The sequence below is a fragment of the Plectropomus leopardus genome, chromosome 16 (assembly GCF_026936395.1).
Source record: "Plectropomus leopardus strain MGB_pleo_1.0 chromosome 16, ASM2693639v1, whole genome shotgun sequence".
In the NCBI taxonomy this organism is placed as follows: Eukaryota; Metazoa; Chordata; class Actinopteri; order Perciformes; family Serranidae; genus Plectropomus; species Plectropomus leopardus.
In genome coordinates, this window is record NC_142191.1 from 24,098,536 (window position 1) to 24,119,016 (window position 20,481).

General features: G+C 37.5%; 1 protein-coding gene across 1 annotated transcript in view; it reads right to left on the reverse strand.

Moving 5' to 3' along the window:
- Positions 1–20,481, reverse strand: part of ift172 (intraflagellar transport 172) — a 51,928-nt gene that overhangs the window by 18,638 nt on the left and 12,809 nt on the right. Inside the window, exons 16-28 of the mRNA XM_042504048.2 lie at positions 17,607–17,774; positions 16,386–16,522; positions 14,952–15,059; positions 13,979–14,063; positions 11,982–12,074; positions 11,460–11,537; positions 10,112–10,360; positions 8,816–8,894; positions 6,913–7,033; positions 6,259–6,403; positions 3,627–3,716; positions 2,485–2,582; positions 1,990–2,125 (exon numbers count right to left, since the gene is read on the reverse strand). Coding sequence (XP_042359982.2) covers positions 1,990–2,125; positions 2,485–2,582; positions 3,627–3,716; positions 6,259–6,403; positions 6,913–7,033; positions 8,816–8,894; positions 10,112–10,360; positions 11,460–11,537; positions 11,982–12,074; positions 13,979–14,063; positions 14,952–15,059; positions 16,386–16,522; positions 17,607–17,774 — 1,587 coding nt within the window. The remainder of the gene's footprint in view (positions 1–1,989; positions 2,126–2,484; positions 2,583–3,626; positions 3,717–6,258; positions 6,404–6,912; positions 7,034–8,815; positions 8,895–10,111; positions 10,361–11,459; positions 11,538–11,981; positions 12,075–13,978; positions 14,064–14,951; positions 15,060–16,385; positions 16,523–17,606; positions 17,775–20,481) is intronic.

Genomic DNA, 20,481 nt, shown 5'->3' on the forward strand with positions numbered 1-20,481 from the left:
CTGAACGTCCAGCTGAGCCTGTTCAAATCTGAAAACTTTATATAAAAGACAAAACAAAAAAAACAACACAAATTTTGGAATATTTGCATTTTTAACGGCCAAATCTGATTTGACTGACATAATTCTGATTTGGGTACAGCCCCACACAGGAGAGCAAATGATTTAGATCAGACCTAAAAAATGGATCACTGGTTGTTTTTTTTTTTAAACTTGCCTTTCAGGGCTTCCATACATACATATATAAAGTAGTCAAAAACTGCTTCATCTTTACGAGCTACAAAATAAATATGGTTACACATAAATACATCAATAGATATAATCCCATAATATAAGATTTTGCCATTCTGCACAGTGAGCTGCCTTTGGTACTTTAAGTACTTTTTTATGCTAATAGTTTTGTTCTTTTACTTTAGTAAATATTAAGAATGTGGGACTTTTATTTGCCGCAAATTTTTCTACACTACCATATTGCTTTTTCCACTTAAGAGAGTTTCGATTACCTTTTCCACCACCATACTAGGCTGCAACTAAGTTATGTGTGTGGGCTGAATGTGTGCAAAAAACAATTCTTGATTCACAGACTTCAAAACTTCAGAATCCAGGGCAAAATTCTTAGTTAGGGACATTCATAATTACTATTAAAGTTTGAAGCACTGCTGGACAATTCTCACAAGATAATTGGAAAACCACAAAACTGTGGACGCACTCATTTGTCTATCGTTACATAAGAAATAGAGAATGGTAATATAAAAAAAATCTTGATTAAGTTGTAAGGTTGCCAGAACTAGGACCTTTTTCAAATGGGAAACTTCATCTATTGTTGTCTGAATATTGTTGATGAGGATGCTGAGCTGTGCAGTAATGACACCATAGAAGAAAAAAAACATCACACACAGTCCTTCTGCCACTTTTCAATTAATCTTATGAGAGCTACAAAAATTTGCTCATGTTGATGTTTTGTCGATGAACTCTTCTGGCGAGTTTCCATTAACCCTCAAATTGCACAAATTGAAGCTGCAAATACAAAATATGATTGATGGAAACACATCAATTTAAAAAAACTCCAATTTATCACAAAAAAAGTTTGATGGTATTGTGAGGTGGTATTTCAGGCGATTTGAAAAAGCCTTATTTTGAAAAACTGCAACAGAAACACTTTTTTTGCTTTCATTGGTCACATGATGCTATCGCTATCGACCTTAGGAACTGGCTCTCTTGGGCATGAGGCAGCAGGCACTGCAGGAGGAGTTACTGCATCGCATAACTCCATGAAATCGTGGATTATCACCTCCCAGAAATCCCTCATCCGAGGCCGCTCCCACGTATCAGGAGCTTGCCTTTCTATTATTTCTCCCATAACACGCCTACGTCACCTTCGATTGGAAATAATGACGGCCAGTGCATTTCTAAGGCACTGATGACGGCTAGTACGCCGGCTGCAATAGAGAATAAAGCTGCTGATGTTTTGAACATCCATCACCATGCTTCTTGAAATGTTATCCCGAGAGGAGAAGTCGCATAACATCGCACAGTGGAAATGCAGTCATCTTGCAAATGTGTTTTATCGACATTTCGAAGATATCGCCTAATTTTTGTGCAAATCTGTTAAAGCAAGTTAACCAATCAAAACCTTGCGGCCAGGATTAAGAATAAGGAGATCAACTTCCTTCATAGCTATTTAGCCACAAAGCAGTATGAATGTAAAGAAGTGACAGACACAAAGACGGCTACAAGCTAGGGTAACTTCTACACAGCTGCACAGGCCGCTGTAAGTCCACAACGCTAAATTCATCATATTTTTCAGACGGTGGTGAAAAACATTAAGCTAACTGCTCCCAGTCATTTTTTACCAATAGACTCAGGGGGGCAAATCAAAATAATGATTGTCTTGAATTTGGGGGATTTTAGCATCAGTTGTTGCTGTCAAGAATTGCGTTGAAACTCCATTATCTGCCAGTTCCTGCTGTAGTGTTGATCAGTGTGCTGTACCTTGGCGAGGTGCAGGTGGGTCTCTGTCAGCAAGTCGGGGTGATGTTTGGCCACCAGGCGAATAACATCATCAAACATCCGGTTCTTCTTGTACATGGTTATGGCAAGGTCAGATTGCTTCACGGTGGCAAACAGCCTACACACACACACACACACACACACACACACACCCACACACACACACACACACACACACACACACACACACACACACACACACACACACACACACACACAGAGAGAGAGAGTGCTGAGTGTTTTTTATGTGTGCATATCAAAATACTTCATACAGATATAATAAATTAACAGACATATTAAGAAGTCAGACAGCAAAGTCAAGACAGGTTCTGAAATTTCCATCTCCTGACAGTTATATGCAGTTTTGATTATCTTTTCTCTCGCTGTAAACATAGTTGTGTTACTTCGCCTCACTCAATTGTCTTGCTTCCAGCACTTGATGATGTGACAAATTACTATAAATAAATCTCCATTTACCTCTCAGCCTCCTTGAATTTTTCATCTCTCTCCAGTTCCTGAGCTCTGCTGATGTACAGAGCCATAACCTCCTCCTCTGTCATACACTCCACTGCCAACTGCAAACAAAATGAAAAGGAAAAATAAGGCAATGGCTTCTTTTCATTTCTCAGTGTCATAGCTATACCAATATCAGGGGCAGAAGTGCCCTTCTAAAAAATTATCAACTCACTGTTATCCACCTAATAAATAAAAAAACTATAATTTTGACTAAAACTAGTCCACCCACAAGTCTCCCCTTTACAGACGTGCCCGCTCTATGTTCGTCTCATCCAATGAACATGCAGTTTTTTTTGCATGCAGTACAAATATGTTATTTTTGCCTATGTATTTGAAGATTTCTACATACTGGGGTCCTTAAAAAGTCTTGCATTTGCTTAAAATTGGAAAGCCAAGACTCTTATGAATTCAGTGAGCCCAATTTAATGTATGTGTAATGATAGACCTCATGGTGGTCATTTCATTGTAGTGAGACCATTTTTTAAACATCACTATTTGTCGCAGTTTCCAGAACAGAAGTGTTCACCATCCGATCCCTGAAAAAATGAAATTCTCACAGAAATCTCCAAATGTTATACTTTTTTGATACCAAATCACTACATGGATTTTCTGTGGTGTTCCTCAAGGTCTTGGTGTCCTAATGTGGGATTTTAGAGAGATTTTTGGCCATTTTGATTAATTCTCCAGTAATTAAAAAAAATGTTTAAGTTAGCACAAAATCCATGCAACCAATGTTATCAGCCCAAAAATTGCTACTCAACTGATGTGACTTAATTAAGCATAATTGGCCACCATATACCTTCATCATAAGTTCCAAGTTTCTATACACTCTGAACTTCATAAGTTTGAATAAGCTCCAAACCAAAACATGTTCATTACAGATTTATACTATAAAGTTTGAAACACAGCTGAACTTAACTTAATCTTGAGGTTTACAGCTTTCAGATGATGTATTCAAATTCTATGTGAAATATACTGCAGAAAAGATACCTCCCCCTGGGTCTATTGTGGGTCTCTGAGGGTTACATGTATTAAAATGACACAATAATTCACACTGATCTCTCTTTATTTTGTATACTTGAGTAGTTTGTCTCCATACTAACCTTATGAGCCTCCTCCCAGCGACCCACTGTAGTGTACATGTCTATAGCATCTTTGATATGGCCTCCTTTCACAAACAGTTGCTCTGCCACCTGCAGCATATTAACACACACAATACAGACAACAAACACTCAGAAAATATAAAGTACAGTCACCGTCATGAACACCTTTTAACATCATGTTGGGGGTTGTGAATGAAAATTGTCCTCAGATTATAAACACAATTATCCTGTTAGGTGAAATATTCATATTTTAAGCTCACACATGAACAAATCTGAATCGAAGTTTCTTGAAAAATACATTGAGAGGTCAATTTCTTATGGAAAAAAAACACAACATGTAACTGGAAAAAATGCTCTTGTGTATTATTTAAATTATCGAAGTATTTTATTTAGTCTTTTTTCTAAATGATTCTTTTTTCTAAAATTTGAAATCTTCTTTATTTGTCTAATATGTTTGTTTTTTTAAAAATTTGTTTTATTCTTTTTTGTGAGATTATAATGTCATATCATCCTGTTGTCATGTGTGTTTGTGTTTTATTTGCCTCTTCCAAAAAATAAAATAAAATAAAATAAAATTCTTAACTTTCCGACATTACTACGGCATATACATTTTATAAGATGGTATTCCTGCAGGGTAAATAAAATTAAATGCTTATAAAACAGTATTAAAAACAGCCACCTGTACTGATAGCACAATAAGAAGACAACAATTTGTTGTTATAGTGCGTACTTGTTAATGAAGGAATTTGGGAGAGATTGGGAGGAAGGAAAAACGGAGGCATCCACTTCTTCAATGTGAATAGATTTTTGCTACGCAGATGTAAAAAGTATTTTCCATTTAACCTGTCCTAACATCAGCATCAATGAAACAAATGTATGTGCTGGTTCTTTCTGATTATAAAACGTTTAGTCATTGTTTTTTCTCTTGATAATTTCTGTATTGAAACCACAGGTGCGAGCTTCCGTCATTGTTTTACTTTGCACTGAATTACACTTTCCTGCAACTTCCACAAAGTTGGAAAGCAAAGAGCTTGTTATCTTAATTACTTTCTGTGAATATGCCCATAGAGCAAACAGAGTGAAATGGCCTGCTATTTTCAGAGGCTGGCAGTCTGTGGAGGCTGTTTGGCTCAGCTGAGCTCATCAGAATAAGCAGAGTACACTGTGCTTCACCACCAGCACCACCACCACCATCATCATCATCACCACCACCACCACCACCACCATCATCATCATCATCATCATCATCTTCTCTCCTCCTTTTTTCATTTCTTTTAATTTATACCAGATTTCTCCTCCTCTTCTCCTTTTTCAACAGTATTTCTGGTATTTAGGCAATTATTAAAACTATTGTCACAACCATCCAACTGTTCATTATTGCCAAAGCATGCTTGAGCAAACACAGCCCACACTGCTCCATGGAGACTGAACTCAAACTGATCCTGGACTCTCACTTTCTGCTTGCAGACAACATTGTGTACAACATTTTGTGTGTATGTGTGTGTGTGTGTGTGTGTGTGTGTGTGTGTGTGTGTGTGTGTATGTCATGGGTTAATTCACACTGTATATATATATATATATATATATATACTGTATATATATCCATGAGAGATGTGCAGAAATTAATGCCTGGTGGCAAAATGTCACTGTCTACTTTATTCCTCTGGCTGCTTCTATCTTACTGTCCTCTTGTGTTCAGGTAGCAAAGTTAACCTCAGGTGGTGCTCACCCAACCACAAAGTTCAATGTACCATTATTTAGGTCTGTTTATATAGTAGTTTATATAGTATTTTATCAGTAAAGTATATACCTTAATTCATATTAACAGAGGGTCTGTTAAGAACAGTCCAAAATAGGTTACCCCTATTTAGAAACTTGTCATTTTTGTACATATTTGTTCATAAAAAAATGAAAACTTTATCAAACAGTGACCTATTTTCACATCCAGCTGATAAAGTGTAACACAAGCATCCATTTTGGAATCATGTCTCTGATCTGACAAACATACATCCAATTTTTTTCTTGACTTTTAACTCTATTTTTGGTCTCCACCTACACTTGAGAAAAGTATGTGGCTCTTTAGCTGCTGTAAATGCTCCACTGTGTTCTCTCACCATCATCACTCATCAAATGTTGATGTACAGTCGTTTATCAGAGTTATTTCTTTGAAAAGAGCTGCCACTGCTGCTGAAACCAAAACAGAAAATTGCAAGCCATTAATCCAAAACAACAAGTTGAATATGCTAAATCTCTCTGTAGAGATGGTTGGAAATGTCGGGTAAATAATGACAATAATTCTCTGTGGGTTCATCACCACAAATGTTGCTTTTCTCATTAAATGTAGACACCAAATGGATTCTTAAAGGGGCTGCATGTTACATTCAGAGCATATCTATGATGCGGATTCTGAGGCGGCATTGTTTGTACTCAACATGGAGATGGCTGAGCTGGCAGCTGGCAGCTAACAGTGTGAACTCAAACCGCTTTTACAATGGCAACAGTGCTGACAGAGCTAATATTGTTATCCAGGGGAAACAACATACTTTTCTGGAAATTTATTTAGCTATTTAGCTATGTTCACAGGTCAACTGTCTAATCCCCCATATACTTCAAACCTCGTAAATCCTCTCACCTCATATTCCTGCATGGAGGCGTAGTGCTGAGCAATCTTCACGTAGTATTTCCCTGCTGATTCATCCTCCTGTAACTCCAGAATGTGGACGGCTTTCTTCCACTGACGGGCTGCGATGGCCGCCTCGATCGCTTTAAGGGAGCAGCTAAAAGCGAACAGGAGAAAGACAACAGACCAATTTTAGTGTTGCGTGAATAAATTAATGCAATAATCAACTCCGAAATGTAGATTAGAAACAGTAAAATTCTAATTCTTAAATTCAAATTAACTTTGGTTACGATTTAAGGTAAACCAAACAATTTAGTTCATAAGACTGTGGCACAGATTGAAACTTTACTGGCAGGAGAAATGATCAGCAGAAGTAATATTTTTAAAACCTTTGTTTCTGTGGAGAGATTTAGCTTCCTACAGTCAAAATTCACTTTCAGATGCTTTTTCAATCTGGAAAGAAAAAAAATCTGGGCGCTGATTACCTGCCTTTATTTGGTATTTTTGAGGAAATATGATCATGTTTAAAGAGCTATTATCGTCCTGGTGATGATTTAAAGAACTATTGGCCGTCTCTGTTGGAATGCTTTTTTTGTGTGTGTGTCATCTTTCCTCCTCTCCATCTGCCCAAATCTTTGTTTCTTTGCTCCCCTTCCCCACACACACCCTGCTTCAATGAAGTGGTTGATGGCAGCGTCCATCTGTTTCTGCTGGACGAGGTAGTCTCCCCAGGCTTCCTCCAGTTTCACCACCTCAGCGGGAAAGGCGAGGCGAGCCAGCTCCACCGCTACAGTAAACACAAACTTTATTAAATATACTTGAATCCTACATTCAACTCTACAACTCACATCCACCTGTTATCCAACACCTTGTCACCTGAGCAACTACGAGCAAATAGGAGTGAAATCTTTCAAAAACATGGGAAAAACGCAATGAGCAACTTGGTAAGAAAGGTTCCACAGATTGCAAGAAATTTGCACATTTAGATAAATATTTTTAATCCGCTAAGGAAAAAAGTCTAGAGGAAAAAGAAAAAAGCTAGGGAAAAGTGCTAAGAGAAAAAAGAAAAAAACTATTTTTCATTATTTACATATATATTTATATTATGTCAGAATTATTATATTTTTAAAGCATTTTACAGGTCATTTTCATGTTTTTTTTAATTGAACTTACTTTGACCATTTTTTATTCATTTATTCTGCTTTTTTTATTTTTTATTTAACAGTCATTTCTTCTCTTGTTGCTCATTGCCCTCTTCTCATGTTTTTGAAAGAGATCAAGCCAATTTGCTCAGGTTTCAAAACTGACATACTTCCAATAAACGCAGTACCTAAATCAAATGTAAAACAAGACAGTGGACCCAATTTTTAAAGCTTTTTAATGCATGGTCTAAAGTGCGAGGTGCAAGTGCATTTACGGCTTGTCCAACTTCACTTTGCTAGTTAAATGGTGCATAAGCTGAGCAAAAAATTAGGTGCAAGGGGTAAAGGTGTTGTATTTAGTCCTTTAATTAATTATAGATGTGTTGTGTGTCATGAATTCAACCAATCATGGTGTCATCTACCATTCCCAATAAAAACCCGGCACACTACTATTTAAATGGCAGATTTGGTAAATTGAAGAAGCGAGCTGTTTTCTGCTGAGACTAATGCAGTAAGAGCAGTAATGTCATTGCAGCAAATAACGTGGGACATTTAAGTCGCAATACTAAAAATAATTTAAAAACTTAAAAGGGGAAACCGAACTTTACTTTCAGCTTCTAAAATCAACAATTAAATTTAGTCAGACAACAGCTCATGATCACATTTTAGATAATGTAGTTAATATTTTCCTCATTAATGATATATAATTTCCCCTGCAACCACTCGGCATGTCCCTATGTGTGTAACAAGCAGAGTGTACACACGTTGCGAACCCGCCTATGCAGGTGCATATCACTATTTCAATAATGCGCTCTTTAAATAGCAGGAAAAAACTGCACCATTCTGACTTTAGACCAGGTTTTTGTTAGTCAATGGTTCAATCACTTTCTGCTGCCTAAAAATAGCAATATGTCAACAAAGCACCTGACCACATCTCATTTTAAGACATACATGCAAATGGTCACACAGTTGTTTAGTTTTGGGCTAATGATATTATTTGTTATGAATATAGAGACACTCCTTTTCAACCAATACAATACAATATCGCATTCTTCTGCAGTATGGTTATCGTGCAAGTTGACATCACAATTAAGATTTATTAAAAAAATAAAAAAGAACAATATGTTGTGCAGACCACATTTTAACCTGATGATGCCACCAAATTAAAAAAGTCAGAGGGTCAACAAAGTGATACGCTTTCATACTCTGAGAGCCGTGGACATGTGAATCAAATTTTGTGCCACTCCACCCAATAGTTATTGAGATATATAAGTCTGGATCAAAGTGGTGGGCTGAACAATTGACCGACATTGATTCTCTGGAATCATGCTGCTAGCATAACTAAAAATCACCAAACAAATACATTTTAGTAGGCATTTATAAAATAGGTCAATCACATTCATGCCATCGACATGTCACAGATTTACCTTTCCTGAAGGCGCCTCCTTTGCAGAAGCACTCCAAAGCTCTCTGGTTGTTTCTGATCTTCTCATACAGATCTCCTGCCTGGTCAAAAGACATAGGGAGTATGAATTTATTGAGACAAAGTGAGACATGTTTCAGTGTTTTTAAGAATGTAAACCATATGCACAGTGTCTGCATGCTAAAAAAGCATGTAGACACTGTGCCCACAAACCCTAGCTTCATTAAAACGAGTTTCAGTGGAGGCGTTTCTATTATCCTATCATATTATCCTTACGAAATAGAGAAGCTATACTAATTCGGCTCACAGTAAAAACCTCAGAAATCACCTTAACATTTACACCCTTCAAAGAATAATTTGCTTATTTGCTTTCTTGCTGAGTGAGATGAGTAATTTCATACCACTGTCATGTCTGTGCAGTAAATATGAAGCTGCAGAAAGGAGGTGGTTAGCTTAGCTTAGCATAAAGACTGAAAACAGGTTAATACAGCTACTCTTTATCTTGTCCAAAGGTAACAATCTTCAACCATAAGTACTCTAAAGGTCACTAATTTAAAAAAAAAATAAATTGTTTGACAGTTTAGGAACCACGCTCTTTCACTTTCTTGCAGAGAGTTGGAGAGCAGACAGTTCTCATGCCTGTACAGTAGGCTATATAAAGCTACAGCTAGCAGCCAATTAGCCCATGGCATTGCAGAAAGACAGCTAGTCTGGCTCTGTCTGCTGTGAGATAATCATCCTACCAATGCATAACTTTCCATGAAATCAAAACTTTATTTTCTATACAAATTTAAAAAAGTGAATCTTAATTATTGAGCTTTAGAGGTGCTAGTAGGTGGATTTTGTTGCATTATGACAGAGCCAAGCTCGCTGTTTCCCTCTGTTCAGGACATGTAGTTCCACATTACCAGCAATCACTTCAAACCTCATAAACCTAAATTTATAAAACTCTAAACCATCAGGACACTGCAACGAATTCTGTTGTAGAGTTTTGTTCTCTCTTTCTGACCTGTTACATAAACACAGATGGCTTGAGGGAAAGAACTGAGTTTTCAGACAAACAGCTACAGAAAGAGACACTGAGAAATAACAGGCAGATGGAGGGAGACAGAGTGTAATACAGAAGAAAAAAACAATTGTTCTTCTGTTGATACCTCTCCTCTCCTGGCATTTGTTAGGAGAAGAGCAGACAGTGAGGTGAACAGAGGAGGAGAGAGGATGTGATTTCTGAGTATAGACAGCTCAATTCTACATTAAACAAGGCAGACAGAGATAGGGGAGATAGATTAAGTCAACTCACCCTCTCATAAAACTCTCCCTTGATGAGACTGGCGGCGATGCGGCTGACGGTGTCACTGTTGTTGGTGATTTCTGGCCGGCTGATGGCCAATCGGGCGGCTTTAGCCGGCAGTCCAGCCTTCAGGTAGAGGTTGATGGCACCCTGGAAGTCACCTTCGCTCTCCTTCACCTCGCCAGCCTTCTCATCTTGACCCGTCTCTGTTAACCACTGGTAATAGTTCCCACGCAGGGTGTCCAGCTCCGGGTGGCCCTAAGACAGTGATTTTGGGTGGAAAGTGGGGTTGTTTCTACATGAGACACAGGTTTAAATATAGTGCTGAAACATTTAACTGACAGCAGTTAAAAATCTTTTTATCTTTAAGCCATTTAACATGCAAAAATATTCCCTACGATTTGCTGCTTTTCACTTTTAAAAACATGATGGTACATTGAATATCATGACTTTGGATGATTAATGTGAAATAACCAATTTGAAGATGTTAGCTTGGGCTTTGAGAATATATAATAAGCTATTTTCTAATATAATCACCAGATTAATCGTAAGTTGTAGCCATATTTAAATCAGCCATCGTTAAAGGTTCCCCTGTGGAGTTTTAGACTTCTAGTATAACAGCCTGTTGGCTCAAATCAAAATTCGAACCAATGAAATTTGCGGAACTTCAATTTACACTTGACCTCGCACAGAGGGGGAATAAAAGCGTGAACCTGAAACTCATTTCACTTTGCATCTGGTCATTGGGTTATTATGATGAATAATGTTTGTGCAGAGGAGAGTGTATTTCAATCTAACATGAGGAAACAAAATCTCCCTCAGGTAAAATCTGGGTTGCTACACATTTTTAGCAATGAATTGTCAAAACTTTTTCATATTTTACCACATTTCAGTAACTGCAAGTGGTCTAAAATGGGAAGGCCTATATAGCGATGCAGCCATAGTAGATCCTATAGATAATGCAGTTTGACCAGTGTTTGGATTATAACTTTAACAGGTCTGTTTGTATTTATTTTTTGTTAAACAACTTCGATCAGAAGCTACTGTCACAAGCATCCATTAGTGATTTATCACACTGCCAACATATATTCAGGAAGCGTATGTGTCTAAAATCTCAGTGTGAAAGTCTTGGTTAACCCACTACACAGCAGGTTTTTTTTAGCTTTTTCCTGTTGCTCCTGATGTGACAGCGTGTTTCTGTCCTAGAGCAGTGCTGGTCTGGTCTGTCTTTATCACATGATATTAATGACGTTACAGTAGTCAGGCAGGGTACTAGACTATTTCAGGAATTTCATGACCATAAGAACCCCGTAAAACGCAGAGTTGTTAAGTACAAATTTAGTCTGTTTATTATCACCTTGGATTCTGCCACAGCGATGCAGTCATCCCACATGTGGAGCTCCTGGTACATCTCTATCGCTTCGTCGATGGAATTCTGCACAAACAAAAAAAAACACAAGATAACATTTGACTTAGTGCTTCACAAACAGATAATCATAACAAGTGCTATATTAGATTCTGCAAGACTTAAACTGTGTATGTGTGATATTGTTCCTGATCTGGTGAGTTCAAGCATGTCATCCCAATTCATGGTTAAGCTACCTGTCTAATCACAGGTGTTACCACCACAGATATACAGATAGACAGAGGATAATGGTCTACTAATTTTAAATTAAGCAAACACATTTTTTATTGCTTTTGAAATAACAACTGATCAAATGCTGTAAAGAACACAACTTGCTGGATTTTGGGGATGTTTGGTTTTGTTGTAAATTCCTTCACTAATCAATTCTACATATTATACAAATATATACATATTGTAAGCAGGTGTGTACACATGGTTAATTTGTATGAAGCAAAACAGCTGTGTGTCGCCAACCTGCTCCATGTAGTGCATCTCAGCCAGTTTAAAGTTCTTATCCAGCATCGCCACGTGGGCCTGGACCTGGAAAAACTCTGTTCCATCTCCTCCCTGTTCAAAAAAGATGCGCACACACACACACACACACACACACACACACACACACACACACACACACACACACACACACACACACACACACACACACACACACACACACACACGCGCACACACACACACACACACACACACACACACACACACACACACACACACACACACCGCAGTGATCACTCAGCTTGTACTGTGTTAAGAAAATGTAATCAGTTCTTTGACATTTAAAGAATAGTGATGGTTCTTTTTCATATAAGCTGAGGGATTTAGTCATAAACAAACACACGTGACTTATTTGCTTTTGTAAATTGTAAATCAATTACTGATATTTAACAAATTTATTGCATTAATATCTTTATTGTTTTGGTCTTCTGTGTTTTAAATACTGATCCTACTTCCACCATGAGAAGCATAAATCTGTAAAGCATATAATGAATGATTTAGATTTTGCTGTACAAATTAACAGCCATTGAATATGAGTGTAGACTACTGAGGTCAAATGTAACTCAGTACATTTATTCAAGTACTGTAATTAAGTACATCTTGAAGTACTTGAAGCCTATTTTTCTTGAGTACTGCCATTTTATGGTATTTAATACTTCTACTCCAATACGTTTTGGAAGTCAACATTGTACTTTTTACATCACTACATTTACGTGTATCTGACAACATTCATTACTAGTTATTTTGCAGATTCAGGTTATCAATGTAAAATATAAATCAACTAATAAATTATGATGTATTACTATAAATTAAGTCTCCCCGCAGTATAGAAAAATATATAAAATAGCTCCTCCTTTAACAGCTGCAACGTGATGAACACATTCATGCACCAATAATTATAATCCATCATTAAATGATTCTAAATGAGTCCTTTTACTTTAGGTACTTTAAGTATATTTTGATGGTAAGACTTAAGTAAGATTTTGAATGCAGGACTTTGACGTATAACAAAGTATTTCAACACAGTATATTAATACTTTTACTTAAATATACTGGAAATAAGCCACGTAATCAAACTTCAGTTACAGCCTAGCAGTTGTATACCTCAGCAAACCAGTCAAGTTCCATCCATATCTGAGAAAACATGGACGCTTCACACACATCTTCCCCCCAGCAGCACAGGAGATCTATACAATCAGCACCATTTCAAGGTGGTTACCCAAGATTAGTGTCACCAATTCAATATCTGACCAAATGTTTCTGAAATATGATAGTGAGTAACAGAAAAGTGTTTTTGCATAACATTATAATGTCACAGCAAAGTAGACCTTTGACATTTTGGATATAAAATGTCATAATTTTATCCTAACCTATTATAGACTTTTACATTTTGTCAAATTTAATGTATGAATTCCTGAATTATGGGAAAAAACATGTTTTGTGAGCTCACAGTGACCATGACATTTGAACTGCAACCACCAGCTTCTGACATGTTAGTTCTTGAGTCCAAGTGGACATTTGTGCCAAATTTGAGGAAATTCACTCAAGGCCTTCTTGAGATAACACATTCACAAGAATCAGATGGAGGCAGAGTTACAATGACCTGGACCTTTAACTTTCGACCACCAAATCTAATCACTTCTTCTTGACTCACTGTGGAGGTTTGTGCCAAATTTAAAGAAACTCCCTCAACGTGTTCTTGAATTCACGAGAATGAGACACATGCAAGGTCAAACTGACCTTGACCTTTGACTTAAGTCCCTCAAGGTGTTCTTGAGATACCATGTTCAAGAGTATGAGACTGATGGACAACCTGAAAACACAATGCCTCTGTCCACCACTATGACAGTGCGGATGTGTAAAAAATATTTATGTAACGCCCTCAAAACTTTGTAGTATTTTTGGACAATGTGGAGATGTACTGTTGTGTCTTGTATCTGTGCTGATATGAAACGCACCATTTCCTGTGAAACTTTATCTGCAATCTGGTTCGTTTGGTGGAGGAAACGCACAGTTGAGACGTCCCCCAATGCGGCAAAACACCTGAAAAGAAAAGAAAAGAAAAAAGATAACAAAAAGAGCGAAAGTGAGTGAGAAACAGATGGAGGAAGACAAAACATAGAAAGAAACTTTCAGTGGAGAGAAGGTAGAAAGTACCGGACAGCCAAAGCTCTGAAAAACTGTTCACTTAATGAACTCGGATAAATTAGAGCTTTAGTTTAATTAGCCTTTAGATACGCTGCAGTCTGAGGGGCTGAGAAATGAAAAGGCTCATCTTAGCATTTGGCCACTTTATTAGCAACTCTCTCTGAACAGTTGCATCAGATTAATGAACAAGTCATGAAAGAAAAAAAAAGTTTAAAAAACTCCTTCTGTCTGACTCTTTTTTCGCTTCCCTCCCTCATTAACATCACTTCCCTCCCTTATTAACATTAGCCACTCCAGACAAAAACGTTTCTTTCCCCAATTTCATGATTTATGCAAATCAAGCCGATGCCTAACGAACAGCATATGCATTATTAATGACAGAGAATTCAAATTTGGAAAGTTTCTCAAAACAGAGAGAAATAAAGATGGAGAGAGAGAGAGAGAGAGAGAGAGAGAGAGAGAGAGAGAGAGAATGCTTATGATTAAAAAAAACTGTCTTTGATGATTAATGAAGTTAGAGAGGGAGGTCAGGCAGGGACACAGTCATCTGCTGTGAGTGTGTGTGTGTGTGTGTGTGTGTGTGTGTGTGTGGGGCGCACTGATATATGTGTTTAAAGGTGTGTGCTTTAATTCCAGGTGATCAAGGTGTCCTTGTTGTCTCCTTCGTCTTCAGTAACAAAGATAAGTCTCATTTAAATGAAGACTGATAAAGAATGTAATTAGCTCAGAGAAACGAACATTAGCTTACAAAGCTGTGTGTGTGTGTGTGTGTGTCGTGCTGACCTTTCAGCGATGTGCAGCTGGTGAGCCTCCAGAGCCAGCTTGCTGAGCGTCTTCCACATGGCTTCAGTCTCTGGTGACATCTCCAGAGTCTCGAGGAATGCTGTGGCTCTGTCGACACACACACAAAGACCCAGAGATGTACAGCTGAGTCAGACCATACAGCGAGATACAGCAGAAAAAGACAATTCCATCAGTATTCTGTGTTGCAGATGCAGTGTGGCATGCAGTATAACAATAGCTGCACCATAGCTGCATCAACAGTCGTGTGAGTTTTGTAAATGTTGGAGAGACTCGGGTTTGTTAAGTCAGTGGCAGCGTGTCCTGGAGGTCTTGTGGCATCAGCCTTCTTTTTTAAGGATAGAGCTTTCTTTTGCCACAATGGCCAATGGCTGCAACACAATCTACTATTTAAAAAAAATCATGCTTTTATTTTTTTGATGCATAATGTCTCCTGACAGCCCCCAATTGGATATAAAACATTTGATAACTAACATTATTGCTTACAGTAGGCAGGAGAAAATATTAAAATGTAAGACTTTTTAATACCTTCTCAGGCCTTTCTTTTTTTTAAGGTAACTGAAGCTCAAGGAACTATTTTCTTTCTTCTAAACTGTATCCACCAACTGTATCACAACGCAGAAGGAAGCATGCTTCTATGGACGAGAGGTTCGTGTTTGTGACAGTGCAAGTTTTGAATATTAAATATTAAATTATATCAGTGAAGAATCTGGAATGTTTGCTTGCTCAGTGGTGATACACTTGGCAGGTGTACTGCAGTAGAAAGAAAATAGTTCCTACATGAAACTGCTCACAACAAGATTTGTGGATTATTATAAGTAACCAGGTCATGATTTCTGGAAAGACACATTCCTGTTGAGTTTTTCAGATGTTTGGGGGGTTTGTTGCTTTGAAACCACAAGCTGATTGACATCTAGCTCCATTAAATTATAGAGAAGGCAGACACCTCTAAGGCCAATATCTGCAACTCAAACCAAAACAATCTTGATTGATAAATAGCACGACAGGTAAGGAGAAAAATACATATTTTTGATTTTGGGTTGATATATCCCTTTAAAGTTAGCTGGCCTCACTTTGTTGGACAGTAACAGTGAAGAGTTCAGCTGCTGCTCCTCCAAACTGAGAAAGGTCAGCTCCATCGATACGAGAGCATCACTTCAGAGGTGTTCAGATCACGACACAGTGAGGAGATGATGCCTCCCAGCTGGCCTGGGAGCTCTGAGGAAACCCTCAAGAAGAGCTCCAGGAAGCTGCTGGATAAAAGGACATCTGGCCTGTTCTGCTCGCCCTGCTGTCACTCTGACTCTGACCCAGAAAAGCAGCAAGTAGTTTTTTTGGGGCTGAATTGGATGTTCAGCTTGACAATATAGACAGTGATTATATTTTGTATGCGCATCTAATATCTGTCAAACTTACCGGTCATAATCCCCATCATCAATAGCAGTACCAAACTCAATGAGGCCTTCGTCCAGCGTGTACGTCACGGTGTTGACGCCCTCCGTCACTATCACGTCTGTCTTCCCATCCGCTCTTTCAAGATCCACAATGTCTCCCTAACAAAGAGAGGTGAAACCATTTAAAACACAAATTAGAGAGATTGATATTGATGTTAATACATTAACCCAAGCACTGCACTTAAATACAAATTTGAGGGATTATTTCCATCTCATTTTACTTTATACTTCTACAATTCAGATGAAAATATTTACTCTGCTACATTTATTTGACATAAAAATGCTAATTAGTTAAAGATTTTACATTCACAAGATATAATCAGCTCATGAAACATGATGCACTGATATAGATTAGTCAGCAGAATAAAAACAAGCGCTACCTGCTCCACCTCAACCCGCTACTTATACATTAATTATTGCATCACTAATAGTAATCAAGCTATTTATAACATGTATGAGGGGCATATTGTTTTGCACTGAGGGCTTATATTTTTGATACTTTAAGTACACCTTGCTGATAATGTTTGGATACTTTTACTCAAGCAGCATTTTGAATGCAGGACTTTTACTTGTAATGGAGTATCTTTACCTTTATCTTTACCTTTATTTTTATCTTTATTGTTTTAAAGTACTTTTTATTCACCTTTTGTTTATTGATTCATTTTTTCCAAACTGTCTATGTTCTGTACACAAAGCAGTCGCTCCAAAAAGTAATTGTTTTTTGTTTTTAAAGATGCACCACAGCAATCATTTGTCATTAAGCTGTCTGTGATGATTGCAAGAAATAATTAATACCTACCTGCAACCATGCTCTCTCTGCCTAGTTTTTTATCATTGCTGAAAACATCAGTAATTGAAAGAAAAATCTGAATTTAAGTTGTTTGGGTATGAAAACAGGATACAAAAAAAACCAACAACTGTGTTATTTCAACTTGGGCTTGGAGACTACAATTATTTTATGGAACTTGTGCCTTATAATCTGGAAATGTGAAGTTTAAATAACCTGGGCAGAGAGGGTCAAATGAAAAGGGAAAAAAAGGAAAAGATATTAAAAAAAATGCCAATATGAGATCTGTTTAGTCGTGACATTATATATACTCAACCCTTTCAGTCATGTTTATGTGTCACCTGATGGAGAACAAACAAAAACACATTCACACACTCAAAGAGAACAAAGTCTCACCTTGATGGGGAACATGGTGATGCTCTCTGGGCTGTCGATACTGTACCAGATGCAGAGGTTTCCCCTATTTTGGGCAACCACCACGTCGCTGCCAGGCACCCATTGGACGTAGGAGCAGAAACTCAGCACCGTGGTTTTTACGCCCGTCTCTATGTCATACAGATGGAGCTGAGAAGGAAGCCGAGGAAGAGAGATAAGGAAATGATTATTTTTTTGTTTATTTCATCATCAGTGATGGTCTGACCTTATCAGAGGAATTCATTTTCTTTCTGAGAGTTAAGAAGATTGACACCACTGATACAGTATCTGCCCATTCGGTATAAGATAGTTATCTTAGCTTTACGTAAAGACTGAAAACTAGGAGAAACAGCTAACCTGACTTGATTAAAAACACTGAAACATTTTTTTTTAAATATGGTGAACTAAAAAAATGCATCTTTAAATAACATCTAAGACTGATATCATTATTTTGTTTTGAAAGCAAGTGATTGGCTGTAATGCCTGTCACTGTCTGGTTTAAAGGTTTTTCAAATAAAAGACAGATGCATATGGAGCCAAAGTGTGTGACACTACTAACAAAATCTGCCCATAAGCATACAACCGTCTCAAATGTTGTTTGTTAAATACATACAAAAAGTTGATGGTGTCGGACAAATTCAGGCTAGCTGTTTCCCTGTTACTGGTCTAGGTTTCTGCAGGATTCATCAAGTTAAATTTAAGACTTTTTAAAGGTATTTTTAATCTAACACAGAAAGCAATAATTCCCAATCAAACAATCAGTTACATTAATGCGATATACAGGGTCCCCATACATTTTCATGGACAAAATTTAAAAACTTTTCCATGACTTTTCAAGGACCTCATATTAATTTTTTTTCCTTGCCCCACTCACCTGGTGTTTTTCAAACAGATTCAGACCCTTTTTAAACATAACTTGGCAAGTCAAAACACGGGGAGGAAACAAAGAAACGTACGTGATGGTAAATAAAACGTCACACACACAGCAACGTTAAATCGACAGCCATAGAAAACAAATTCGCCGTTATGTTACATGGGCATTATCCAAAGAAAAATTACTGTAACAATGTGATTACAAACAACAAACTTCCATGACTTCTCCAAATCTTTCAATGGTTTTTACTAATTCCATCAATTTTCCAAGGCTGGAAAATGTGTTTGTGAAAATGCAAGACTTCTTCAGGTTTTTCAGGGGAACCCTAAACGTACTCAATGACATAGATACGTGGCATGCAGGTGACAGATGGATTAACCACTTAAAAAATAATCTATTTCAGTTTATTTTTTGATAAAATCGACATTTGAGATTCCACTGCTGTAGCTGGCAGTGGTGTCAGTTTTTACTACAGGTACAATGCTAAGATAACTGGCTGCTACTCCAGCCGCATGTTGAATTAACGTATTCCAAAAATGTCAAAGTATTCTTTCATTTATTGCAAAATGTCAACTGGATATTAGAGAGTCTTTGGTAGATAGCTGGGGTTACTATGGTACGATTTAAGAACCAGTATTCTACTATGATTCTGGCCAAAAAAGGCTGATTTTTAGTGACTATAGGACAAGAAAGAAATGGCAGTAAACATAGTGATCGCCCTTATTTTTCATCCTCTGTCTTAGAAATTCAAAGTTTATGTTGCATAGTTTAACTCATGTGGCGTGATGAAAAGTTAACTCACAGCAGCTGCATTTGAATACTAACACTGCCATCTATTCTACTATAGTCTTGATGAGTTGAGATTATGTAGATTCTTTAAGCTACAGTGGCTCCCCCGGCACTTAATATGTATGTGAGTGTCTATGAGAGACGGCCCGCTGCTGTAATCAGCTAACTTAATACCCCCACCCCCACCCCCACCCCCTACCCCTCACCATTTTTAATAATGTTGCTTCTATAGCTTCACCCTGGAGCTCAGCCGGCCACAATTTAATGCAATGAAGAAGAGCAGCCTGTTGATAAGTTCACTTGAAAGCAAGTTTCAATTAAAGAAACATTTGTTACACAACTTTACTTTCTACAATTTCTTACTGGTGGGAAGTGTAGTGAAAATGTGCTGTGACTGTAAATATCCAAAAACGTGAAATAATATGAATGCTTTTCATTCTGTTAAGTGAACTAAGTTGCATTTTTCTCCACTCCACACAAGTCCACGTGAATCAAGATAAAAAAGTAGCGACGGATTTAAATATGCAGTGCCTGCAAAGAATAAACAATCAGCTAAAATCCAAACTGCTCACGTCAATATTCCAACTACACAGTTCAAAGTTAAGATTTATGTCTGCATAACATCAACAAATCTTTGCAGCGTATAAGATTATCTGGGTTCTTATTACCCTCAAATGTCCCATCTTTGCTTAGTGGCTCTATACATAAATATTTCACAATCTATCCTACTAAAGTTCTTTTTGTACATACTTAAAAAAAAAACTGTACATTTGTACCTGAAAAAAAGAAGAATGCAGCAAAAAGTTTGAAGCCACTGAAGGATTCCCAATTACCAGAGTTCTCCATGTCTTTGCCCCAGGGCTCAGACATCAAACTGTTTCATTACCCCAGGGCAACAACTGACAGCAGCTCTCTGCCACTCTCATCCGGCTTCTCAAAATGCTGTGAATCTCAGGCAGCACTGCAAGAACTGTGACCTTTTCCAAATGTTGTTTGCTTGTGGTACTGAGGTGGAGAAGGTTAAAAAAAAAGTAGGTTTCTCCACTTATATCAGAGAAATAAGACACGAGGGACTGAAGAAAAACAAGAAACAAATGGGCTTGCTCTTCAGATTGAGTGTTGTGTGAGCAAATGCTCTCAATAAAATACCTGAAAGATTTTGCATTTGATAAAACCAGTTTCCACAAGGAGGAT